Below are 25,405 nucleotides of genomic sequence, written 5' to 3' on the forward strand. Positions count from 1 at the left end.
CCAAAACAATTCAAATTCTTTGAACTGTAAAAAAAAAGACAGAGCACCAGTATACTTGCATTTTAAAAAGGAGAGCGCCGTCGAGAGGCTGATATCGGCTAATAAAAACCACCGTACCTCCTAATCGAGTCGCAAAAAATAAAACATACCCGGTAGATTGTCGAAAAATGGCCGCCGTTGATTCCAAAAAGCATGATTGGGATTGAAAGAATAGAAGTTATTCTTTATAGGAAAATTATTTATAGGAATTTTAAAAGTCCGATTTTTTTTGATGGCATTTCGTAGTTGAACATACTTCTGTTTCTTAGAGAGAGGCTACGGGGGCTACTATCAATACCAATAAGCATTAGAGATGGTAACTAAGACTTATAGGAACGACGTTCAAATAGTAGCGGGCAACTAAAAATGGGCTTTATGGGTTTATCCCGTTTCTATTTCTGACTTCAATTTTTTATACTGACTCTGTTCATTTTGAATTGCTTTGCTGAGCAACTGATGTTCAAAATCACTTTAAGCAAAATGAGAGAAGAGAGAAACTAGCCCAGAGAAGTCAAAAAGATTTCACGCTAAATGTTGAAAAAGCGGCAAAATGAGGTAAAGCGAAACCACATTTTGTTCGACGAAGTAAAAAAAATAGCAAGACAAGTCCTGACGAACAATTCAAAGAATTTTCATTAAATAACCAGAAAACTAGACCAAAAACGGACTTTGAATTGATTGGGAAAACCATTTAGAAAAAAATCCAATCCAGAAAATTGAAAAAAAGGTAAAATTCAAAGTGAAATGGTCGCATGAGAACAAAAAACCACTAGCGAGAAAGCGAATTTTTGTGCAAACACCGCTTTCTCACTCTACTTTAAATTTAGAGCAAAAAAATTTCATGTCGCGAAACCACTCGCTTTTTCGCTCCACTTCCTGTTTCGGCGTGACTAAAATCACCACAAATTTGACTTCAAAATCATGACAATGTGAGAACAGATCTAAAAAAAACATAGCCAGAAGATTTCCGGAAGGAGAAAATTGCCCATACTTATTACTAAACAACTACAACAACTATTGTGAACCTTGAACCTCCAACAACGCCATAAAAAAATTTAAGGAAGAATAGAAACGGCATTCAAAAACAAATTGATTAAAAAAACGGGAAAAAATAGTACAAGGAAACATAAAATTGAAGAAAATTCTTTTCCAACTAGAGCAATGAAAAGCTCGCAATGGGCAAGTCATAATCGGCTAAGAGAGAAAAACTGCAAAAAATAAGAAAAATGGTTTAAACTTTCTCAATTTTTCTGTCAATTTTCCTAAGAAAAAAATGAGTTACATCAATAAAACATTAGCCAGTTGGTAGCTGAATATTCCTTAAGTAACAAGCTTCTATTCAAATCCCACTTAAAACATTGAAACAAAAAACAGTCAAAAAATCATTAAATTTCGTCTAAAAATCAGCAATACCTCCAAATGATCATTAAACTCCTTGAAACCTTCAATTCCTATCAAAACAAGCCTGAAATTAATACAATATCATAATCAAACCTCATAACCATCAAAAGTGTCAAAGAAACTGCTTTTAAAAGCCACGCGTGAACAAAAAAACTTCGCTAGCTTGGAGAACAATTTTTCACACCTCAATTTCTCGCTCTCTCAAAGACAGCGGTATGAACAAAAACCACTCTTTTCGCTCCGCTCTTCACTTTTGTTCAGCACCAAAATCACTCCAAATTTTTTCACGCGTTTCATTTACCGCTTCAAAAATCACTCCAATAAAATTGATTAAAAAAGGACTTCTCCAATACTCCGTAAAAAAAAGCGCCCCAATACAATTCAAATTTTTTGAATTGTAAAAAAATTAGGAGCCCTAATAGCCGGTTGAGAAGATGAGGGGGGCTATTAACAATGAGACAATAATAGTATGGCCATCGCTTCGTGGCAAATGAATAAAGGAACTGTAATTCCTAAACATAAAAAAGCAGCTGTGATCAAATTGCGAATGGCATACCTGATGCCCAGTCCTTCCAGGGTCCAGAGGGGATATATAGTTGAACCAGTAGGAAGTAGATGCATCCCTCGAGGTTCCTACATTGTGGATCGACTCCTCCACCACCACTACCATCCGAAGTCTCACTTTTACTCCGCATATCTTGAATGAGCTTGAGAGCATTTCGTAACAAGGAGTAAACGGTGTCTCTCACTTTTGAAGACCTGGACAAAAACAAATTGGCTTTATTGCCTCAATTAAATGAAACATTGGTCTATTAATTGATTTCCACAGCTGCCATGATCTAGAGCGAAACTTATACTTCCCGCAAGATCGTACTCAATCTATTTTTTTTTGTTTGACTTTCACTTCCATATAATGTATCGAATCAAGTTATATCATTAAACTTCGGTTCACCATTCCGTCTCCACCAACACCCTGACAAGAACATTGTTTTTACACATTTTTCCGTTTCCGTTTTGCCTTTCTAAAAATTCAAAAGAGAACAGAAAAAAAATGTAGACATGTTAAATTGGCAGCACACGCTTGGATACCTTTCACTATCCTGTGCGAATTTGGCCACTAAGTTCTTAGCCACTCGATACAAGAGAAATGCGACCGGGATTGCGAATGGATTGTTCATATTCTGGTACCCTGTCTCTGTTTCACCCCCTCCTTCCTGTTCCGTAGACGCAGTTTCACAAATAGAGGTCAGATCGTACAGCTTCACAATTTCGTCTCCGTGTGGTTTGAACAGCCAGTAAGTGTGCCCTTCTTTGGTGCAGTTGTTGTTGAGGAAAGACAAGATATTCTGTGCTATGTCTCTGACTGCAGTCGGAGAGAATTTGCTGTTTTCCAAGTTGGGAATATCCATTGTTTTGTACACTTCGTACTTCTAAAACAACAAACAAAACTATTTCGTGTCACAGCAACCGCTTACAAACCGTCTGATCAAAACGGAACACAACGCCAATATTTAAGGACAAATTGTTGAAGCCTTGCTAGGGTCTGCTTATCTACTCAGCCATGGATGAATGACCTTGATAAGTGTTCAAAACCATGTTTCAAAGTACTGCGGTGTCATACCAGAGACGCACATTGATATGGTAATAATGATGTTTTGAAACTGATTAGGTAGTAACGATTGCGCAACGAGAAAAATGACGGTTAACTTTTCTGAATAGAAGTTCCTATGTACTCTCGTTTTTAATTAGGAATTTTGTTTGTGTTCAGAAAAAACGATCAATTTATTTTTGTTGACGAAAAGACAATCAAACTAAGCGAATCGAACTCATCTACATTTGATGGCCATTAAGAACATTTTCTATTTTTTATTGGTTATTTCACCTGAACAATTCCGTTGATGTGGAAGCACATAGCCAGCTCAGGCACGTTGCAAATGAGGTTGTCGAGCCAATAGTCCAGTCCTGTTAATACATTGATGGGCTTTGAGTCGTCATGTAGCCTAAGACTCACAACAGGATGATCTGCTCCCCCAAAGATAGGCAAGTTGCTGCCCAACAACATCTGCATGTTCTCAAACTCCCACAACACTGTTCTGTAGCACATTTACAGCTTCAGTTCAATCCAAAAACGGGGCCAAACTCTTTCTGGGTACATAAACCCCCTTTGAAACTCCATGAACAAGTTGGTAGAATATTTTTTTTTCTAGTGCATGAATAATCCTTAAAAAATGTACGACACTAGTCCCGGCGGATTACTGGAACAGCTACCAAATAGGTTTAAAATTTGCAGTTCGAAATGGACATTTTGCAGGTAAATTGCGTTCGTTTGGCCCACTTCAGTTTTGTTTCTTCAAATTTAGAGATCAAGATTGTGTACCTTGATGACTCTTCTGTTTTGTTGGCACCAATGAATCCACTGTCGTGTAGAATGGACTCCGGAAGATTCAGCACTTCGTTTGTGTCCGGAGGTGCAATCACTGTCTCCTCTCTGAAGTTGGTCTGTGATCCAAGCATGTGAGGCACAACGCTGTAGTGTAGGAACTTGGACAACATGTTATGTTCAACAGCAGCTGGAGTGGACCGACCATAGGGTCTCTTGATGTGAAGATTCTGTCAAATAGATTTTAGTTGAATTTTTCTTTGAAATTATATTTCAAATTTGCTTCTACCGTTAAGTTAGTTTTTTTTTTCAATTACGTTTAAGACAAGACTGATGCGCCGATACACGCAGCGAAAATTTATTTCAGACTCGTTTCAAAATCGAAATCACTATAACTATGTCCAGTTTTTAGGCAGCAGCCACCGTTGTATTCAAGGAGCTTTTGACATCAAGCGGTAGAACAAACTGTTGGAGAGGATAACCAGAGTGAAACTGCCTAAATAAGTCGTTAAAAAAGAGAAATCGACCGATATCTTTTCTGGTTTTTTTTCAAGTGTCAATAAGTGTTATAATTTGGCGTGCAGTTTTAGTTGGAAACACTCCAATGAACTTTGATAATCTAATTCCCAATGACTTAATGACCGGGCTTTATCGGTTTATCCCGTCTCTTTTGATTTTGCTCTTTTGACATTGACAGTATTCACCACATTGCGCAATTGAATGCTTGAAAGAATTTCCAAAAAACATATCAAAAAAATTAAAACTGAAAATCAATGCCAAAAAACAAGAAATGGTAGCGAGAAATGGAAATTTGGTTCAAACAAAAAACTAGGCCTAGAATGAACTATGAATGGATTGGGAAAACCATTCATAAAAAAATCCGGTCCAAAAAATCGTAAAAACGGTAAAATCAAAGCTAAATTGCCGTATGTGAACAAAAAACTACTATAGAAAAAGCGAATTTTCATTCAAACACCGTTTTCTTCTTCTACTTTAAAATTAGAGTGAAAAAAATTCACGTCGCAAAACCATTCGCTTTTTCGCTCCACTTCTTGTTTCGGCGTGACCAAAATAACTACTCCAATTTGACTTCAAAAAGACAGCTAACTACTCCAAAAAGACAGCTAATATTAATATTTAATATTTGAAAGATAAATTTTAAGACAGTCTAAAAATTTGCTGAGCTCATTCAGAAAAAATATGCCAAGCATCGTTTTTATACAGCTCAGAGCAATCAAACTTAAAAAAAAGGAATTGCAACTAAACGCATGACCCAATACCTTTGTTTTGCTTAAAACAGATAATTAAAACATAGCTGGCAGATTGCCAGAAAATAGCCGCAATTGATTCGTAGATCGGCAGTTTAAAAAACGAGTAAAAAAGACAGACCAAAAAAATTCGTCTTTTCATTGAAGGCTGATCTGTTATATTTTGATTAAAAATATGTATAAGTTATTGCTGCCTCTATTAGCTGATCTGAAATAACCTTCATTTAGAGGGACACACACCCATTTGACCTTATCTCTTTGATCTAAAGTAAATAAAAGTCAATTTCTAAGTGAGGAAGTCATTTTTGAGAATGATGTAAGTCGAGTGTGACCAAAAATTTAATCACGCGCATGAACAAAAAACTCGCTCCACTAAGAACGAAAAATGACGTCACACATGCAATTCAGTTAAAATTGCATGAACGAATGAACAAAAAGTGACTGTGACGTCATATGGTCGTAACAAAAATCATGACGAAATAAAAAAACATAGCCGGTAGAATACCGGAAAACGACTCGAATCGTCGTGCAAAATAATCTCTACCATAAATTGGACAAAATCAGAATATCGAAAAAACAGAAACAACAAAAATAGCAGACCAATATAACATAAAAATCGTTAAAGTTTTTTTCAGTTCAGGGGTGTGGGTAGGTGCTGGTGTGGGGGGAGTTGGTAGGTGGGGGCAGGTAGGTGGTGGTGAAGGGTGTAGGTAGGTGGAATGGGTGTAGGTACGTTGCGGGGAGGGGTAGGTGGGTACGTTGCGGGGTGGGGGTTAGGTAGGTACGTGGGGGGGGGGGGGGGGGTAGGTAGGTGCTTGGGGAGGGGGGTAGGTAGGTACGTGGGGGGGGGGTAGGTAGGTACGTGGGGGGGGGGGGTAGGTAGGTTCGAGGGGGGGGGGGTAGGTACGTGGGGGGGGGGGTAGTTTTTTTTGGGGGGGGGTAGGTAGTTAATTGGGATCAAATTTTCTCAAATTGACCTCTTCACCTTGAATTACAGACTTTTACCAATTGCTATACTTTACAAACTAAGCTATTGTTAAAATCCAATGTTCGAAAACAGAAGTCAACAATCAAAAACGGAGGTAAATGCTCGAACAGAAAGAAGTCAAAATTCAAGTCATGAACAAACTTGCTTTCTGCTAAAAAAAACATAGCAGGACAAGTCCTGACGTACAATTCAAAAAATTTTCATTGACTAAACAAAAAAAACTAGACCTAGAAGGGAATATCAGTAAATTGAGAAAACCATTTAAAAAAATCAGATAAAAAAACCAAAAAAAAAACAAAAAATCATTGTCAAAATGCCGCATGTGAACAAAAAAAACTACTGTCGAGAAATTAAAATTTAATTCAAACAAAAAACTAGGCCTAGAAAGAGCTGTGAATGGATTGGGAAAACCATTTAGAAAAAAATCCGATCCAAAAAATCGAAAAAACCGTAAAAATCAGAGTGAAATTGCCGCATGTGAACAAAAAATCACTACCGAGAAACCGAATTTTTGTTCAAACACCGTTTTCTCACTCTACTTTAAAATTAGAGCGAAAAAAATTCACGCCGCAAAACCACTCGCTTTTTCGCTCCACTTCCTGTTTCGGCGTGACCAAAATCACTACTCCAATCTGACTTCAAAAATCATGAAAATGTGTGAACAGGTCTTAAAAAAAAAGACAGCGCCCCAATACAATTCAAATTCTTTGAATTGTAAAAAACCTGTAGAATATCATTACTCCTCTTCGAGTCGTAAAAACCAAGAGAAGGCCAATAATAGCCCCAGCTATCGCTGTGCGGCTATTAAAAATCTGCAAAAGTAGAATAGGATGTAGTGCATTGCATACAGATATCTTGAACCAGAAATTTATAATTTTATAGGTCATAATCTATTAGCTGCATCTACAGCATGACATTTAGATGGAATGTATACTTAGAGACCAATACTCCTTAGAGAATTCTCCAATACTCCTTTTCGAGTCCTAAAAAAAGACTTGAATTGTAAAAAAGGAGAGCGCCTTAAAAATAGCCGTTGACAGGCTGATGGCGGCTGATGGCTGTAAATAAAGATTAGGATCTCTTTATTTAGGGAGATGCACTTACGCCCGATCCGAAATTCAAGATCGCTTCTTAATTTCTTGCTCAAAAGTTCCTTTCTTCAGTGAGCGAGAAAAGGCAATTCCGGAAGCAATTCCATATCTCTGTTGACGATATAAACCTGTATCGTTTACGGCAGATTTGTATGCACATGTGTGCAGATGCACGCATTTGGCCATGCTTTGCGGGCCATGGCCATGCCTAAGCGGCCTATGGGACTTGATATGAATTGATCACAACCACCCAAAATATCACGACCGAACATGATAACCGCGCAATAACATCAGTTCGCTCTCAATTCTGATTAGTCAATTTCTCTTTTTCGGCTAATACTCCATTCGGCTAATATTCAGGGCACCGTGTGTCCCATTAGCAAATTACGCAAAACTTGATAGTGAGGGTCCATTACAAACACAGCTTATTGTGTGGGGAGGCTGGCTACCTGAAGTTAACAGTTGACGGATTGTTCATCAAAAAGATTCTATTGCTGTTACTATTGTTGACCACGAAAATATTAATAACGCTCATAGTCAAATAATTCTCCTAAGACATGGAAACGAATCTTTTTTTTGAAATTCTAATGCCAGCTAACCTTGCGCTTCAGCTCGTCCAACACATGACTCTGCACGAAGTCACGTATCCACTGCCATTCTGTTTCCTGAAAAATGAACAGATGAATCATAACAAAACAAGCTCCTCAAATTGAAGAGTTCATTCATTACGTTTTGCGATTTTCACTCTCCTCCTACGACAGTGCCTATAATTACTTGCAACTACACTTAGAATACGGCAATATGTTATGGCGATTTTTCACACCTGCAGAGCCATAGATACATACAGTAACAGCATCCACCTTTTATAAGCTGGAGCCAATTTCGAACGATTGCAAAAAACACGCACTAGATTTTGTCTACAGACGATAGTGAAAACGAAAAATTTGTTTACCGGTGGAAAAGAAAATAGATTTAACCTCAGTTGCAATTAGTAGTGCCAAAATGTCAAACTCGTCCAACAGAAGAGTCTTCCCAATCCGGTGCACCATTATGCTCAGCTGCCTCTTATCTAAACAATCAAACACACTATCTGCATCCAGATCGAAACCTCACTAAAGTAACTCAAGTTTCAAATATGCCCAATTGGTCAGCTGTTATGATCCGTACCTCCACTACTGATTCGAATTGAGCTAATGTCTTCTTAACACAAGGGGGACCTTCTCAAGCTTTGTAACAATTCATTGAAATATTGAGTACTACGAATGGATAATTAATCCAGTATATCGAACGCATATATTGAAGCGTTAATAGCCACTAATTTAACACGCTTCAAACAAATTAATGCGCGCTTAGACTAACAACCTCATATCATTGCAGACTTTCATTTTCTAATTAATAAACGAGCCCAACATTAGGCCTGGATGACACAGGACTACTTAGAAACTCGAAACATAGCTGGTAGATCGTCAGAGTATAGATCCGCAGTCTCAAAAAGAGAGTAAAAAACAGACCCAAAAATTATTGCTGAGATGATATATTGTAATTGCAAAATGCTCTCACATAACATTAGTGAGAGTTATTTTGTTCATTCGTGTGATCAAATTTTTGGAAAATGCGTTTTTATTTTGAATGATTCTTAGAATAATAAGACTTGGAAACAGAACTTTTCTAATTGTTTTTAGATTTGTTAATTTTTGCTTATTTAGGGTCATGGACTGCACTGACTCTCTTTGTTTCATGTAAATTTAAAAATGTTAAATATTAGATGCTTATTTAATTCAAATCTTTGGATTGTAATTCAGGACTTGTCCTTAGATTTTTTTTATTTCGTCAATATTTGTGTTACAACCAAATGGCTTAAAAATCAGTAAAAATCTGCGTTTTAACCATTCGTTCATGCAATTCCGGCTGAATTGCGTGCGTGAGGTCAGTTTAAGCTCTTAATGAAGCGAGTTATTTTGTTCAATTATGCGATTAAATTTTTGATCACACGTGACTTACATCTCTCAGATTCACTTTTCGTTAGTTTAGTTCAAAGAGATAAGGTCAAAGGAGTGAGTGACAATCTAACTGAAGGTTATCTAAGTGCAGTTAATAGAAGCAGCAATTATTTATTTAGATTCTTAACCAAAATAGAAAATCTTAGCAATTAGAAAAGAATAATTCTTTTGATCTGTTTTTAGTATCCTTTTGAGACTGCAGATCTACCTTCTGGTATTCTGCCAGGTATGTTTCGTTTATAACATTATTCCTGGATAATCAAGGCCTAAAGTTAAGCTCGTTTATTAGATAGAAAATTAAGGGCTGAAATGAAATGACACAGTTAGTCTAAGCCAGCGTTAATAAGTTTATGGCGCGATTGAAAGAAATCAGACAGCTGATAGATTGAAAGAAAAAAGATCTGCAGTTTCAAAAAGCAAACTTAGCTCCCAGAAAGTCAGAAAAAAGATCTGTAGTCTCAAAAAGATAGTAAAAGACCAAAAAAAAACAATTTTTTTCAGTAAACGCTCATATGGCATATTTTGATCAGGAATCTATTGCTGCTTCTATTAGCTTCTCTAAAACAACCTTCAATCAGAGTTACAATAATTCAATTGACCTTATCTCCTTGAATGAAAGTAGAGAAAAGTCAATCTGATAGAGAGGTAAGTCACTTGGGATCAAAAATTTAATAACACGAATGAACAAAATAACACGTTTTAGTAAGGTTATCTGAGCGCAGCCAAAACAAGCAACATTAATTTATATATTCTTAAAAAAAAACCTTCTCAGCAATAATTTTTCGCTCTGATTTTTAATCCGTTTTTGAGATTGCAGACCTATTTTCCGACATCTTCTAGCTATAATTCAATTTTAAAAGTAGACTTTTATAATCCAGGCCTCAAGTTGGGTTCGGTTACTAATTAGAAAAATAAAAGCTAATTAATAAACAAGCCCGAATTTAAACCTGGATTATCCCGGACTACTTTTGAAATAGAAACACAGCTGGCCGATAGCCTCACGAAGAGAGTAAGAAACAGACCAAAAGAAAATTCTTTTCATTAAATGCTGAGATGTTATATTTTGATTTAGAATTAAATTAATTATTGCTGCTTCTATTATTTGCTCTCAAATAGCCTAAGTGGAGCGAGTTCTTTTCAATCACGTGCTTAAAATTTTGGTCACATGTGACTTACCGCACTCTCAGATTGACTGTTCTTTAATTTAATTCAAGGGGATAAGGTCAAACATATGAGTATCGCTCTAATTGAAAGCTAGTTGAGAGCACATAATGGAAGCAGCAGAAAATTATTTAGGTTTCAAATCAAAAAATGACAACTCGGCACTTTCCGAAAAGTCTTAGGTCTGTTTTAAACTATCTTTTTGAGAATGCAGAACTACCCTCTGGCATTCTGCCTCTATGTTTCGATTTAAAAACTGTAGAAACCGGGCTCAAAAATGGGCTCGTTTATTAATTAGAAAAGTAAAGGCAGAAATGATATGACGTGTTTAGTCTAAGCACGCGTTAATATGTTTAGACTAACATTGTCAAATCATTTCAGTCTTAACTTTTCTAAAGGATAAACGAGCCCAACTTTAGGCCTGAAATATACAAGAATAATGCCAAAAAATAGACAGAAAAGAACTAAAAACTGTTTTCATTAAACACTGAGACGTTATATTTTGATTAGCAATCTAATCTCTTTTTAGATCTGCAGATCTCTTTTCTGGCAATCTGCCAGCTATGTTTCGGGATTAATAAAAGCCTTGGATAATCCAGGCCTAAAGATGAGCTCGTTTAATAAATAGAAAAGTAAATATTGAAATGATATGACGTTGTTTGTCTAAAATTAACGGGCACTTAGACTCTTAACGTCATATTATTTCAGTCTTTATCTTTCTAAGTAATAAACGAGCCCAACTTTAGGACTGTGTTATCCCAAATTACTTTTAAACTCGAAACATAGCCTGCATATTGCCAGAAAATAGATATGCAGTCTCAAAAAATAGTAAAACAGACAAAAAACAATCTTTTCATTAGATACTGAGCTGTTATATTTTGGTTAAGATTCTATATAAATTATTTTTCGCTTCTTTTAGCTGCTCTCAAATAACCTAAATTAGAGTTGCACTCACTCATTTCACCTTATCTCATTGAATTAATGTGAAGAAAAGTTAATCTGATTGAGGAATGTCACGTAAGACCAAAAAATTAATCGCATAATTGAACAAAATAACTCGCTTCATAAGGAGCTTAAAATGACCTCACGCACGCAATTCAGTCGAAATTGCATGAACGAATGGTAAAAACACAGTTTTCTAGTGATTGTTACGCCATTTGGTCGTAACACAAATATTGACGAAATAAAAAAGCTAAGGATAAGTCCTGAACTACAATCCAAAGATTTGAATTAAGTAAGCATCTAATGCTTAACATTTTTAAATTAACATCAAACAAAGAGTCAGCGCAGCCCATGACCCTAAGCAAGCAAAAATTATTAAAATCTTAAAACAATTAGAAAATTTCTGTTTCCAAGTCTTTTTATTCTAAGAATTACTAAAAAAAACGCATTTTCAACATGAGCAAACAATGCAAATTTGTGTGAGTCGATGACATAGAAAAAGACAAAAGCAAAAAACCGGCAAAATTCAATTTATATTGCAAAACCTTATAACTGCCTGCCAGAAATTCTTAACTACATAACTACAGCGTGCCATATCACTTCAGAAGCCGTTAAACATCTTTCATTTCTTATTAGCCACCAATTAATCTTGTAATTAATCTTGTAAGACTTCGTTAAAGACAACAAAAAGAACCAAAAGAATGGGACGAAAACTCCAAATAGCCACTGTTTTTGGGAAAAGAACAGCGTATATGTTATAAGAAACAATAACAATAACAGAACCGATTAATTGTGTTTTTTAACGCATCTTAAGCAACAGAAGAGACCGGTCCATAATAATATTAAGAGATTAGTGTAAAAAAACTCATGGCATGTAATTTTTTGAGAAATGGTGTCAGACTCATAGAAAACATCAACTTCCAATTCCAAAACAATTTCATTGATTTTCATTGATTAAGATTATTCCATTCAGCAACCTATGAGGCCACTCACTAATGAGATTAAATGGTTAAAAAAAGTTAACTTGTTAAAGTTCGACGAAGTAAAAAAACATAGCAGGACAAGTTCTGACGTACAATTCAAAGAATTTTCAATGAATAAACAAAAAACTAGACCTAGAACGGACTATGAGTGAATTGTGACAACCATTTCTAAAATAATCAGATTAAAAAATTTAAAAAAAAAACAGAAAGTCATTGCTAAAATGCCGCATGTTTACAGAGAACCACTAGCGAGAAAGCGAATTCGTGTTCAAACTCCCGTTCTCTCACTCTACTTTAAAATTAGAGAAAAAAAATTTCACACCGCAAAACCACTCGCTTTTTCGCTCCACTTCCTGTTTCGGCGTGACCAAAATCACTACTCCAATTTGACTTCAAAAATCATGAAAAAGTGTGCACAGATCTTAAAAAAAAGACAGCGCCCCAATACAATTCAAATTCTTTGAATTGTAAAAATATAGAAACACAATAACAGCCGCCTGTAATTGCTGACGCGGCTATTAAACAGAGGTCAAATTGCCGCACGTAAAAAAATTCGTTTCCAAAAACGGAAAATTTGTTCAAATAGCTTCTCAATCCAAAGGTAATTCGAACAAAACCACGCTTCAAACAGATTGGCTTGTTGCTCCCCTTACATCTCCACGCTCATTAAAATGACCACTCATCTCACTTCTCACTAATATGAAAAAGCCGAAAAGTTCGAGCACGTCTTAACAAAAGAAAGCACACCAATACCATCAAAATAATTTGGATTGAAAAAAACGCAAAGTGATTGTAAAAATCAATCGGAAGGCCAATATGAAGCCAAGCTATCGGTCTGCGTCTGTTAACAGGAAACAAATCTTAGTAGGCGTTGCTAAGACTGCTCGATTGCCCTGATCTTTAAATGAATTTGCAGCTAAGGGGAATTTTCAAACGAGCAAAGCAGCTGGATCAGGAAGAAATCAATAAATTACCTACATAAACCTCAAAGTTATCTAGTTTTTAAGAGCAGAAGGGGAGGAAGTTGGGCACCTAGGCGATGATGAATTAGGCTCAAAGGCTACCACTTTTCATTTTGAATGGAAAAACGACATTTTAACCCGCCCGATAAGCAGAGTTGATTCTGGAGTTCTCGGGAAATAGGGAAATTATAAAACCGTTCCACGATGAACGTGAACGTAGTTTTTGGCATCCTGTCGGTGCAAAACTTCACTGATAACAATGAGAAAAGAAGCGTGATAAAATTGTTTATTGAAAGTTCAATCGCCACAGACAACGGCTTTCCTTCTTAAACTTCCTAAAATCTACACAGATTTCTCCGACAAGATCTTTCTGAGACAAATAATTATACTAAATATAATTTTAAATTTGCAATTTTTTTCTCGTGAACATCCATTGTTTATAACGCCAACGAAGTGCAGGACCACCTATCTCACCAATTAACACAGCTCACCTCAATACAACTGGTAATAGCTAGTGTGTCAATTTATACTTCAACTTTCATAAATTCAATCGTTCAGCCCCAAGATAATAATACATTGAGACTTATAGCACAAACAGGTCTTAGGCATATACCTTTGCCTTCAATTTTGTTTTTTATCAGACTTCACTGGCATAAATAAAGAGATTGCGAATTGTGTGATCTGTAGCTAGTCCAGTCAAGTTTGATAATATTTCTTGTAAGAGCAAAAACCAAAGACGTCAAATGTGAAATTGGGGCGAACAAAACTGTGAAACTCTTGCTATTTGAAAAACTCCGATTATTGAGAAACTATTGGGCAAGACCAAAGGCGGCGTATTAGCATTAAAAGTAAAATTATCTAAAAAAAATTCTCTATTTGGTTTCACGGCGAAGAAAACGTGATTTTTATAGTTCAGTGAAAGATGAACATCACTATTGGTTATATTGTTGGATATCCAGTAAATTCTCAAGTTCGAATTTACCAAATGGAAGTCTGATGAGTTTCTTGACAACATCCGAGTGTGCGATCACATCCACATCTCCAACCATGTCTACATTGTTGTAAGCCATGTGAAAACTGCCTCCGGCTGGATTGGACACCAGGTCCAACAAGGCACTCCCCCCTCTCTTCCTGCCTCCATCCGAGGACACAGAGGCAGATGAACTCATGTGGGGCATCGGAATCACAGGGTTAGTCACCGAGGCCAATAGATCCCTAAAAAGGAAAATAAACTTGATGCATTAAAACATACAAACAGCGGAAACGTTCAATACAAGCATTAGGATACGCCAAGGGGGCTACATTTTACATCAAAATTTAAAACTGGTCCGAAAATGATCCGAAAAATGGGAATAGTTTTCAAATCAGAAAAGCATAACAAATCCCAGAGCCTCAGCTGCTGCGGACAACAAATTCGAAGCATCGACAGGAAAATTTGTAGTATCGTAGTGTCGAATGGTTACGTTTTTTCATAACTTTTTAAAACTGTTTTTGCAGAACTATCAACAAAAAACATACATCGCAAAAAATGGAAATGCTAAAGTCTAAATTGTATTTCAAAATTTATATTAATGTCTTCAAAACCAACATTTTCCTGCCAAACACTACAAAACATAGCTGGCAGATTGCCAGAAAATAGCTGCAATAGATTCGTAGATCGGCAGTCTCAAAAAAACAGTAAAAAAGACAGACCAAAAAAATTTGTCTTTTCATTGAAGGCTGATCTGTTATATTTTGATTAAAAATCTGTATAAGTTATTGCTGCCTCTATTTGACACTCACCCATTTGACCTATTCTCTTTGAATTAAAGTAAATAAAAGTCAATTTCTAAGTGAGGAAGTTATTTTTGAGAGTGAGGTAAGTCAAGTGTGACCAAAAATTTAATCACGCGAATGAACAAAAAAACTCGCACCACTAAGAGCGAAAAATGACGTCACGCATGCAATTCAGTTGAAATTGCATGAACGAATGAACAAAAAGTGGCTGACGTCATATGGTCGTAACAAAAATCATCACAAAATAAAAAACATAGCAGGACAAGTCCTGACGTACAATTCAAAGAATTTTCATTGACTAAACAGAAAACTAGACCTAGAACGGACTATGAATGGATTGGAAAAACCATTTAGAAAAAAATCTGATCCAAAAAATCGAAAAAACAGTAAAAATCAAAGTGAAATTGCCGCATGTGAACAAAAAACCACTACCGATAAAGCGAATTTTTGTTCAAACACCGTATTCTCACTCTACTTTAAAATTAGAGCGATAAAATTTCACGCCGCAAAACCACTCGCTTTTTCGCTCCATTTCCTGTTTCGGCGTGACCAAAATCACTGCTCCAATTTGACTTCAAAAATCATGAAAATGTGTGAACAGATCTTAAAAAAAAGACAGCGCCCCAATACAATTCAAATTCTTTGAATTGTAAAAAACCAAGAGAAGGCCAATAATAGCCCCAGCTATCGCTGTGTGGCTATTAATAACTACCTTGAGGGCTAGCCGATCCCTGTCCGACTAATAACAGAAAATAAGCAAAACTCCACTCCACAATTTTTTGTGTTCAAGTGGGCAGGCATGACAATCCACTTAAATAGAAACAATTCACTTAAAGCAGTTCTTATTTCTAAAAGAACTTAATGAACTGGCCAATATAAAGTTAAGATACATTTATCAGAAAATAAAAAATGAAAAAGCGCAAAAATTGGGGCTCAAAAACTTCGGGGCTCAAAAACTAATTCAGGACTTCCATTCAAGCTTTCCCACTAACTTCAGCACAATGCAACCAGCTCACTTTAACAATTATTGCTATTTGAGCCCTACGGCTTCATAACTTCATCCAATTTCAAAAGCTCAAAATCGTCGAAATAAGTTTCCTAATATTTCAAGAAAATCTAAAATGAATCCCTTAATATTTGAAAGAAATTTTAAGACTGTCTAAAAATTTGCAGAGCTCATTCAGAAAAATTATGCCAAGCATCGTTTTTATACAGCTGAGAGCAAGCATTCTTTAAAAAAAACGAAAAGAATTGCAACTAAACGCATGACTCAATACCTTTCTTTAGCTTAAAACAGATAATTAAAACATCTGCAAAAGTAGAATAGGATGTAGTGCATTGCATGTAGATATCTTGAACCTGAAATTTATATTATAGGTCAAAAACTACAAGTTGCATCTACACCATGAAATTTAGAAGGAAAGTATACTAATTAGAGAACTACAAGGAGGCTTGGTAATATGCGTTTGCACATAATGTTCCGACCCCATTCGACCGGTTTTTGAAATTAATTGTCCACCAAATGAGGAAGAGAAAGAAAACTTTCAAGAAATCTTTTCCGAAAACAATTGGTATTCATTTGAAAATCGCTTTGCGCTCTAACAACTATAAAAGTGAAAAAAACATAGACAGCAGCATGCCGGAAAATAATCAGCGTTGACGCGCCTGCTGCACATCGGGATTGAAAAAGAAGGAAAAAAAGGAGACAAATTGACTGATTTTCTTCTTTTATTAGTGTCCAAAAGTGTTATAATTCGACTTGCAGTTTCAGATTCTAAAACTATACCTAATTCAGCTTCTAAACTGAATGATAGTAAGCTTAATAACGATATCAGCTAGCGAACACTTCAATGAATTTTCCTAAACTACCGGGCTTTATCGGTTTATCCCGTCTCTTTCGATTTTGATAATTTGACTTTGACAGTCACCACAATGCGTAATTGAATGAGTGAAAACATTTAAAATCCATTAAGTTGAAACAGTGAGTGAAGTAAGTCAGAAATCAAACGTGGCAATCGTGACTTATGTAAATCGAAAAACGTGATCAAAAGGCAAAGCGAATTTAAAAAATGAGAGCGCCCACAACAAATCAAATAAAAACAACGAGAATTACTTACGACCAAAACACATTGTCTATCAGTTTTTTTTAAAAAAAAAAACTCAATGAAAAAGTCAAAATAGCATTAGATAATAAGTAAGCTAGTCAATTGACTTGCATTTCACCAGAAAAGATACAGGGCCTGTCTTTATTGAGAAAATTTAACCAGCAGACAAAACAGCAACAGCAAAAATAGAAAATAAGTTCATACCTTTTGAAAACAACTAAATTCAAAGCCATAAAAGCAATTAGCTATCAACTGAAATCATCCATTGCCTTCGTTTATACCTTCATACGAATACGAAACTATTGAGGCCTGTCATTATTCAGAATGTCATACTACTAAAAAAATAGCAAACACAGGCAAAAACCAAAAAGTCACTTCATTTTTGCGAGGAAATGGTGTCGAAGCCTTAAGCTCAAATCTATTCACTAATAAATTGCATATAAGCAAAAGCGCCTTTTTTCAGCGCCATTAGTCTGATATGTGCCGTTAATGAGATGCTCCGAAAAGAAAGCAAAAGAATTATGAAAACTCGTAGTATCAACGACAAAAAACCATTATTTATATAAAAAACCAGCAAGGAAGGCTACATTATGATTTATTTGAGAACGAAGGCGCCTTTTCTCTTTGGTGAAACTACTCTGAAATGTTGCAGAAAAAAAATGAAATTGGCAAGTCTCAAAATACCATTTATTTTTTGAAAAAAAAAATTGTTAAGGCTTAAGGAATAACAACCTTAAGCTCTCCATTTAAAACTGTTGAATAGTTTAAATTTTTACTGCGTAGGAAAACAATTTTGCAAGTCATTAGTGAGAATACGGCAAAAGACTCCATATTAACACCAAATTCAGGCAGAAAAAATTTCATGTTCAATTTTAGGTAAACGGCGTTGAAGTCGAATAAGTTGAAGTCTTCACGCCAATATGCTTTACGCCAAAATTAATTTGTATTTCATGTGACATTCGTTCACATGTCAATTTGACCTGTCAACAATTGAGATTTGATTTGAAAACATTCTGGTCTGTAACTAACATTAAAATTCGAACCCCACTTACATTCGATTAATTTTTAAACTATTAAATTCCGTAGCTACAGCAAAGCTTGCCCTGCTCCTGCTACTTCTCCATTACAAAAAAATGACGCTAATGTTATCGAAATAGCTAATTTCACCAAAAAATCATTATATCAAAAATAAATACCTATTGAGTTATACTAACAAAAAACCATTTTGTCATCTGAAAGCATTAGATAAAAAATAGCTCCATAGATACCTAATTAAGCATTTGATTAACTAGGCTCAGTCATAGGTCTACAAAAGAACACCAAACGCTGGCAAAACTCAATTAAGTAGAAATTATTCAGAATATTTTGGAGCCATAAACACCATGAGCTTTACGCATAAAACACAATTTTGTTGCATTGGACCTTATTGGAACATAACAGGACCCCTTATTAACTATATCTACATTCTTTAGATCGGTTTAAATTGGCCAAAAACCACAAAAATGTTATTTACAGAAATTTTTCATAGAAAATGGAGGCAAAATTAGCTCATATCTGAAAAAGGAAGATTGTGTTAACAGTTTTAATGATTGCACCACAGTTCAAACTTGAAAAGTGGAACAAATAGGCATATTTCATGTCAATTTTTATGAAAAAAATGAAGATTGTGTGCTTAATGTCAGTTGATGTTCAACTGTATTATTGTGGCTGTGTGTTATAAGCCACAATTCAAGGTTCAAATTGAGGTTTCTCTTACAGAGCAAACAAACAGTCCAGATATCATATCATAGCGTACCTGGACACGTCCTGATCCACCTGGAGCCAGTCTTTGGGGGGTTTGTGCAGGTCCGTCTGGGGCGCTATCCTGTTGAACTGTTCCGGCCGTTTGAATGGGTCAAATTTCACCACGGCCGTTGACTTCACTCCATTCTGCTCACTGGCCGTTGCCATTTTAACCCACACTTTTTAAATTTGTTCTAATTTAATTCCGTAACTTTTATCTGAAGAAACCAACTTTCGGTACCGTTTCATACGCTAACATTATTCTCTAGAAAAGCGAAACAAAAAATGAGAAAACATGCGTACGTTTTGCCAACTGTGACGGTTACAAATGTTCTAGAACAATTACACAATCCGAATATTCTAGAATATGTGAACATGAAACTTTGAACAATTTGATTTGCGTGGTGGCAGCGCACTATAACAAAACTGAAGGCGCGTAAGACAAACTAGATAAAACTGACATGAACTTAAGTAACAGAAATGTAAGTGACTGTTATGTTAGCAGAAAACTGGTTTTCTTGATTACACGCCAGTTACAGCACCTTACTTCGGGATAAATCGTTTAAGCAAAAAGAGAACACATACTTGGAGGATCCCGCCTGTCCTCCAAAAATTAGGAAAAGCTCGTTAAATAAATTGAATTATCTTGATTTTTCTATCCCAAGGAAAACAGATTTTAAATATCGAAGAGTAATTAAATATTCGTCAGGATTAACCCCACCCCCCCATCCCCCACTAATGTAAAGCTACACAAACTTTAGCTTTTGAAATAATACATAAAGTCGTGAAAAGGTAAACAAATCAGTCCAGATAGACTTACAGACACATTCACAGACAGTGCCAATAAAAAAGTTTTAAAATGTTTGAAAAGAGCCAACAAATTTTGTAAACACAAAACACTATCACAATAATGTGAACGAAAACAAAACATGCCAGCAAAATGTCCTAAAATTTTCCGTAATCTAATGTCAACTCTCCTTAATTTTAATTAGCTGAAGCCATACAAAACAAGAAATTTATTAAGAATGATTTCTAAATCGAAGCAAAGTATTCAAATTTTTAACAGTACAACTATTTATTAAGTAGCACAAACTGCTAACAGTAAAAAAAATTCGCCAAAAATCTTCAATCAGGCCTCACATAACCTTTATAGATAGCTTGTCTTATGCGATGGGTCTTCCTCAGTATTTTGTTCCAACTTAATGTAAAAAAATCAAAATTCCAGAAAAATGCTCATTTGGGACCAAAGATTGTACATAATAACACAATAACATTAAAATCCTATATAAAATTAAACAAAAACCCCAGAGATGCAGCAGCAAATTAGTAGTTTTCAAGATGATTAGTAGAAAAAGCAAGCATTCAAGAAAGATCAATAAAGATACCATCATTTTGTGCACGCAATGAAAACTTTACTGTGGCATATGCCCTCCACTGTCCGAAAGAATGATACATCCACATGAGACATAATGAACTTCGCGATTCCGTTGCAAATTTGTCGTGATGTCTGTCATGATTTCGAGATCGATCCAACCTCATATTCATCCATTGCAAGAGGAAACTTTTGATCTTAAACCAACGACAGCTGATGATGATGCAAGATTAGATATCAAGGCCAACTGATTTTGGGAATCCCGGTACAACAAAAATTCTTTGATGTAAAAACTTTCAACCCGCTAGCGAACAGTTGCCCTGAAAGCAGTAGCTCCCCCGAGAGCCTACAAGTATCATGAATCTATTAAAAAGAATAAATATGAACGAGTAACTGATGTTGAGAAAGCAACATTTTGTATTCGCAAGCACTAGTGGAGCTGGTCAATCAGCTTCAAAAGCGCTGAAACAATAGGCATTGAAGCTCTAATGCTTCCTCAAGACATGCTTTCATGTCTTGAGGACAAAAATGAGCTTGGCTCTCCTAAAGAGTTCCATCCTATTCATTCGGGGCTCAAGAACACTCAGGCGGTGCGAAAATGTCGATGCTTCAACGAGAGCTGTTGTTGAAGATGGAGTCTGTTGGTTTGAATCATATACTTTCGCCATTGTTTGTGTTCTAGTGCTGTCTATCTTTTGTTCTCAGCTGATGTTAGGGAAAAATATTTTCGTTACAAAATTTGAGAAGTAGCCAACTGCCATGAAGTTTTCCTATTGATGTAAAAAAATTACCATTATGGAAAAAGGAGCAACGAGCGAAATGATCAGCAACCAACATTTGTCTATCAACTTAAATCTAACAATTATGGTACCAAATTGTTACATATGTGAACAGAACTTAATAAATTGATCGAAAGTACCGAAAAAGTGACGAAAAAATTGTAAAAGGCTGAATGTTTACAAAATTAAAATTTTGATAGCTTCCCGAAAAAGGAATATCCTAATTTTACTAGCCAAATAATTACTTTCTTAACACTAGACAAGCAATTCTACGTCAAATATACCTTGCGGCCAAAATTTGCTGAACGCAAAGCCCCGATGAGCATACAATTTCTCCCTCAAAATCTGGGTTGAGTGCTAGTGATAATCAATATCAAGTCATTGGAGAGTAAAAAATCAAGTTTTTACTCGGGCGCAGTCATTGGATCAGAAGGACAAACATTTCAATATTTTCAATTGAAAATATTAATTATGCGAAATTTTCCTTAAATGCTGAACGGAAATATATATTAAAAACAGCAAAGTAACTAAAAAAAACAAAATTAAGAAAACAGTTTCCCCAGAAACGATGAACGCTTTAGGGTTTTCGATTGATACCCACCAGTTTCATTGATACTTTAATGAGAAAAATTCAGGCTAGCATATAGCTCTTTCCCTCATTACATGAAGTCGAAAAAACTTCACAAAAACATGCCAGGTCAATTAATACGAAAAGAACAAAAACTAGCATTAAAATTATAGTTACTCTTTGTAGCATTAAAATTCTAGTTGATTTTTGTGCTACGACAACGAAAAAAAACTGTTTCCTATTAAAATAACTCTCAGCTAAACCTTGCTCGACATATAAGAGGAAAGATGATGATTGGAAAATGATAAGAAAAATGACAAAACATAAAGAGCAAACGAAAAGTTTTCAAAAAAATTCTTCGCCTGCTAATTTCCTAAGATCAGCATCCTAAAACCAAACACAGTGCAGCGAAACTCTTGCAGGCTCAATTGCAGTTAATTCCGTAAATACGAAAACAAAAATGACAAAACATTACCAAAAATTGAGAAACTTCGAAAACGATATGAATTTGTTGCAATTTTTCAATACTTTTCCGAAAAAAATTTTGTTAGCAAAATCAGCAGAACAATTAATCTTCAGCTTATGAGAAACCTGCTTGAGGAGCAAAAACTGTTCAAAAACGTAATTACAAAAGTAATTACAAAAGTTTGCCGATATTTTTTAAACTCAAAACCTCAACACTAAATTGTCACTTAGAAAACCACTCATCAACCCACTTGCAAAAACTTAAAATTTTTTATTTAACCCTACAGCACAAAATTGGCAAAAGTTTGGGATGCAAAAATTCGGGCTGGTGAACTTCAAACAATGCCTTGAAACCTTGAACTTCCAAGCAACTTCAGCACAGTTAGCACTAAACAGACTACAGAACCCAGCTGATGTACTCCATTACTCTAATTCAATTAAATAACCCTTGAGATTCACCCCTTTAACACAAGTCTTGTTTAGAAAATAGCGGGACAAGTTCGGAATAAAAATTAACAATCGTTGACCTCGCCACCAGACCGATCTACTTCCTGTTTAGTCCTGAAGAAACCCACACTCCAATTAGACTAGAAAAATGATAAAGTTTGTGAAAAGATCTTAGAAATAACAAGGAAGGATTAGTACTGAATTACAAATCGAAGTACCACAAGTAAGACCGTCCCAACAAAGGTTTGACAAATTTAGAGAGAAATAAAAAATATAGCTTTAAATAGATAGCATTTGAGTTAAGGTATTAAAAACCAATGTTTCATCGAAAACGCAAAAACGCTACAATTGAAAACTCGGCATGCAAGAGAAACGTTGCTGAAATAGAAAAGATGAGCAAAAACAGACAAACAGCAAACTGGCGAAAAGAAACTATCGAAAATTGTTTCAACCAAAATCACTTAATGAAAATAATTCAAGTAAAAGCGCCTAGAAGGACTGTAAAACCGAAGTTCTTGAGTTTATACACAAAATAGACAACTTCTACATTCTAATTAGATGTTCTAATTAGATTCACAAGTTCTAATTAGATATTAAACCTTTTAAACGTCGCCGCAAAACAATGCCCCAAGATTTATCGACATATTCCTGAACATGGCATGTATCGAGGGAAGGCAGAGATGACCAGAGTCAAAGCAGCCATTAGCATCCAAAGCCATATATTTCAGCGCCTCAATTGTAGTCTGTCACTTGCTCATTTGGCCCCTATCGCTCTAACGTGAAATTAATTAAAGCAGTACTCATCCATTGCAAACTCGGCCACTTAGTTCCTGTGACATTTCCCGTATTTAATTTAAGAAGGCTTCGCTAATGGTGTTACTATCCTTCTAGTAAGGTTTTTATTCGGTATTTTGCTAAATTTTTATAAGTGCGGTGTACAAGGTTAAAATGTTCTTATTTCTGCTAAGTTAATTTCTAAGTTAATAGGGGTGCTTGACACACGCGACTGAACCGAGGTGCTGTAGTGGTAGTAACTAAAATTATACAATTTTAGTGCGTGTAATATTTTAATTTTCTCTTTTTATCAACCAATCAAAAGCTAAATAGTGATAGTTCCTATTTAAATATTTTTTATACCATATTTGATTTTTATTTCCATCTATGATCGTAACCCTTAAATTTTAAATCTTCATAGAAAACAATCGGAAGACACAATAATTGTTGTACACGTAGAAACCTAAAGTATCTAAAGAAAAATAGTTACATTTTCAAATTTCAGAACTACAAAAATGTATAATAGAAAAAAATGCTATGTAATAAAATTAAGAAGAACTCGATGAAATAATAATACTAATAAAACGGCTGTTAATTGTCGTTGGTAAATGTACCCATTTAACACCAAGAAACGCGGAAACTGGATGTTTGCCAGCTTGAGAAATGAGCAAATGTTTACGAAGAACCAAAACATCCCGAGGCACAGGTCTAAGGAACGCCCGCAGAACAGACAACCAAAGACTCTTCTTGAAATTCAGTTGACAAAATTCTTCGCACTTGAAAAATTTTCTGAAAAGTTTATGTGTTTTGTGACAATGAAAACCGGCTTAATAAATAGACAATTTTTATAGAACTCACCTCTCTCAATCCGAATAAGATTGGCTAATTTTGTTATATTATTAGAAGCATACTATAGCAGCTAAAAGTGGTAAAGTGCATTACTCGCATCTGAAACTACACTAGCGAGCTTTGGTCGTAATTAAGGTTTGTTACTTGATTTTTATTATTGTTTTTGATAGTAGTGCTATTAACAACAAGTCCATTGGACCTCTAGCGTCGTGGAATTGTTGTATTCCATTGCATTTTATACGCTGTATAATTATGACATATCTGCTTTGAACTCATTGCCAGCCCAATCTTCAAAAAACAGAAAAAAATAAGGTGCATCAGCAAAAAATGGTATCACGACTATTACGAATATTGTATCACGATTAAATGGGTTTAAAAAGCACAAATCGTATCTTCAACAGTTCATAGAACAATTGTTTTTGATGCCCTTGATAATTATGACATATCTGCTTTCATCTCGACCAGTTCAACCTAAAAAAAACAAAAATATTTAAAGTGTATCAGAAAAATTTTGAATCACTATTACATCTACTATACTCAATCGCTTAATGAACTTTGATAACCTAATGCACTATGACTTAAGGACCGTGCTTTATATGCTTATCCTGTTCTTTTATTGTGCTCTTTTGACTTTTAACGTATTCGCTGCAATGTGTAATTCAATGAGTGAAAGAATTTAAAATCCATTCAGCTAAAACAGCGAGTGAGGTAAGCCAGAACACGACAATCGTGACTTATGTAAAACGAAAAACGCAAGATAACCTTTGAGAACCTAATTCTCACTGACTTAATGACCGGTCTTTATAGGTTTATCCCGTTCATTTGATTTCGCTCTTTTGACTTTGACAGAATTCACCACATTGCGTAATTCAATTCCTGAAAAAGTTTAAAATCCATCCAGTTGAGACAGTGAGTGAAGTCAGTCAGAAACCAAACCTGAAAATTGTGACTTATGTAAAACGAAAAACGTGATCATAAGCTAAAGCGAATTTAAAAAAAGAGAGCGCCTAAACAATAGCCGTTCAGAGGCTGACGGCGGCTATTAACAAAACTAACTAATTTTCTAAAGTGAACTATACAATAAGGCGAATAACAATAACGCCAAACTACGGACTTGCTTACAGAAACTTCAAAAAATTGGAACAATTAAAAACAAAAACAATTGTGTAACAGCAACTTCAATTGCAGAAAGTCAACGAGCAGATTTCCTACTTCAATTAAAAGGTATTTTTTGAGCAGCAACAACATTAATCTTTACCAAAAGCATAACCGC

The 25,405-nt window shown here is 35.3% G+C and overlaps 1 protein-coding gene across 1 annotated transcript in view; it reads right to left on the reverse strand.

Annotated features, from left to right (window-relative positions):
• Positions 1–19,392, reverse strand: part of LOC142343155 (erythroid differentiation-related factor 1-like) — a 75,088-nt gene extending 55,696 nt beyond the window's left edge. Inside the window, exons 1-8 of the mRNA XM_075394851.1 lie at positions 18,892–19,392; positions 14,198–14,430; positions 8,145–8,236; positions 7,767–7,832; positions 3,818–4,050; positions 3,323–3,533; positions 2,530–2,870; positions 1,997–2,199 (exon numbers count right to left, since the gene is read on the reverse strand). Coding sequence (XP_075250966.1) covers positions 1,997–2,199; positions 2,530–2,870; positions 3,323–3,533; positions 3,818–4,050; positions 7,767–7,832; positions 8,145–8,236; positions 14,198–14,430; positions 18,892–19,046 — 1,534 coding nt within the window. The 5' untranslated portion in view covers positions 19,047–19,392. The remainder of the gene's footprint in view (positions 1–1,996; positions 2,200–2,529; positions 2,871–3,322; positions 3,534–3,817; positions 4,051–7,766; positions 7,833–8,144; positions 8,237–14,197; positions 14,431–18,891) is intronic.
• Positions 19,393–25,405: the final 6,013 nt, after the last annotated feature.

This window comes from Convolutriloba macropyga, chromosome 7 (assembly GCF_964194025.1).
Source record: "Convolutriloba macropyga chromosome 7, txConMacr16.3, whole genome shotgun sequence".
NCBI classification, from domain to species: domain Eukaryota; kingdom Metazoa; phylum Xenacoelomorpha; order Acoela; family Convolutidae; genus Convolutriloba; species Convolutriloba macropyga.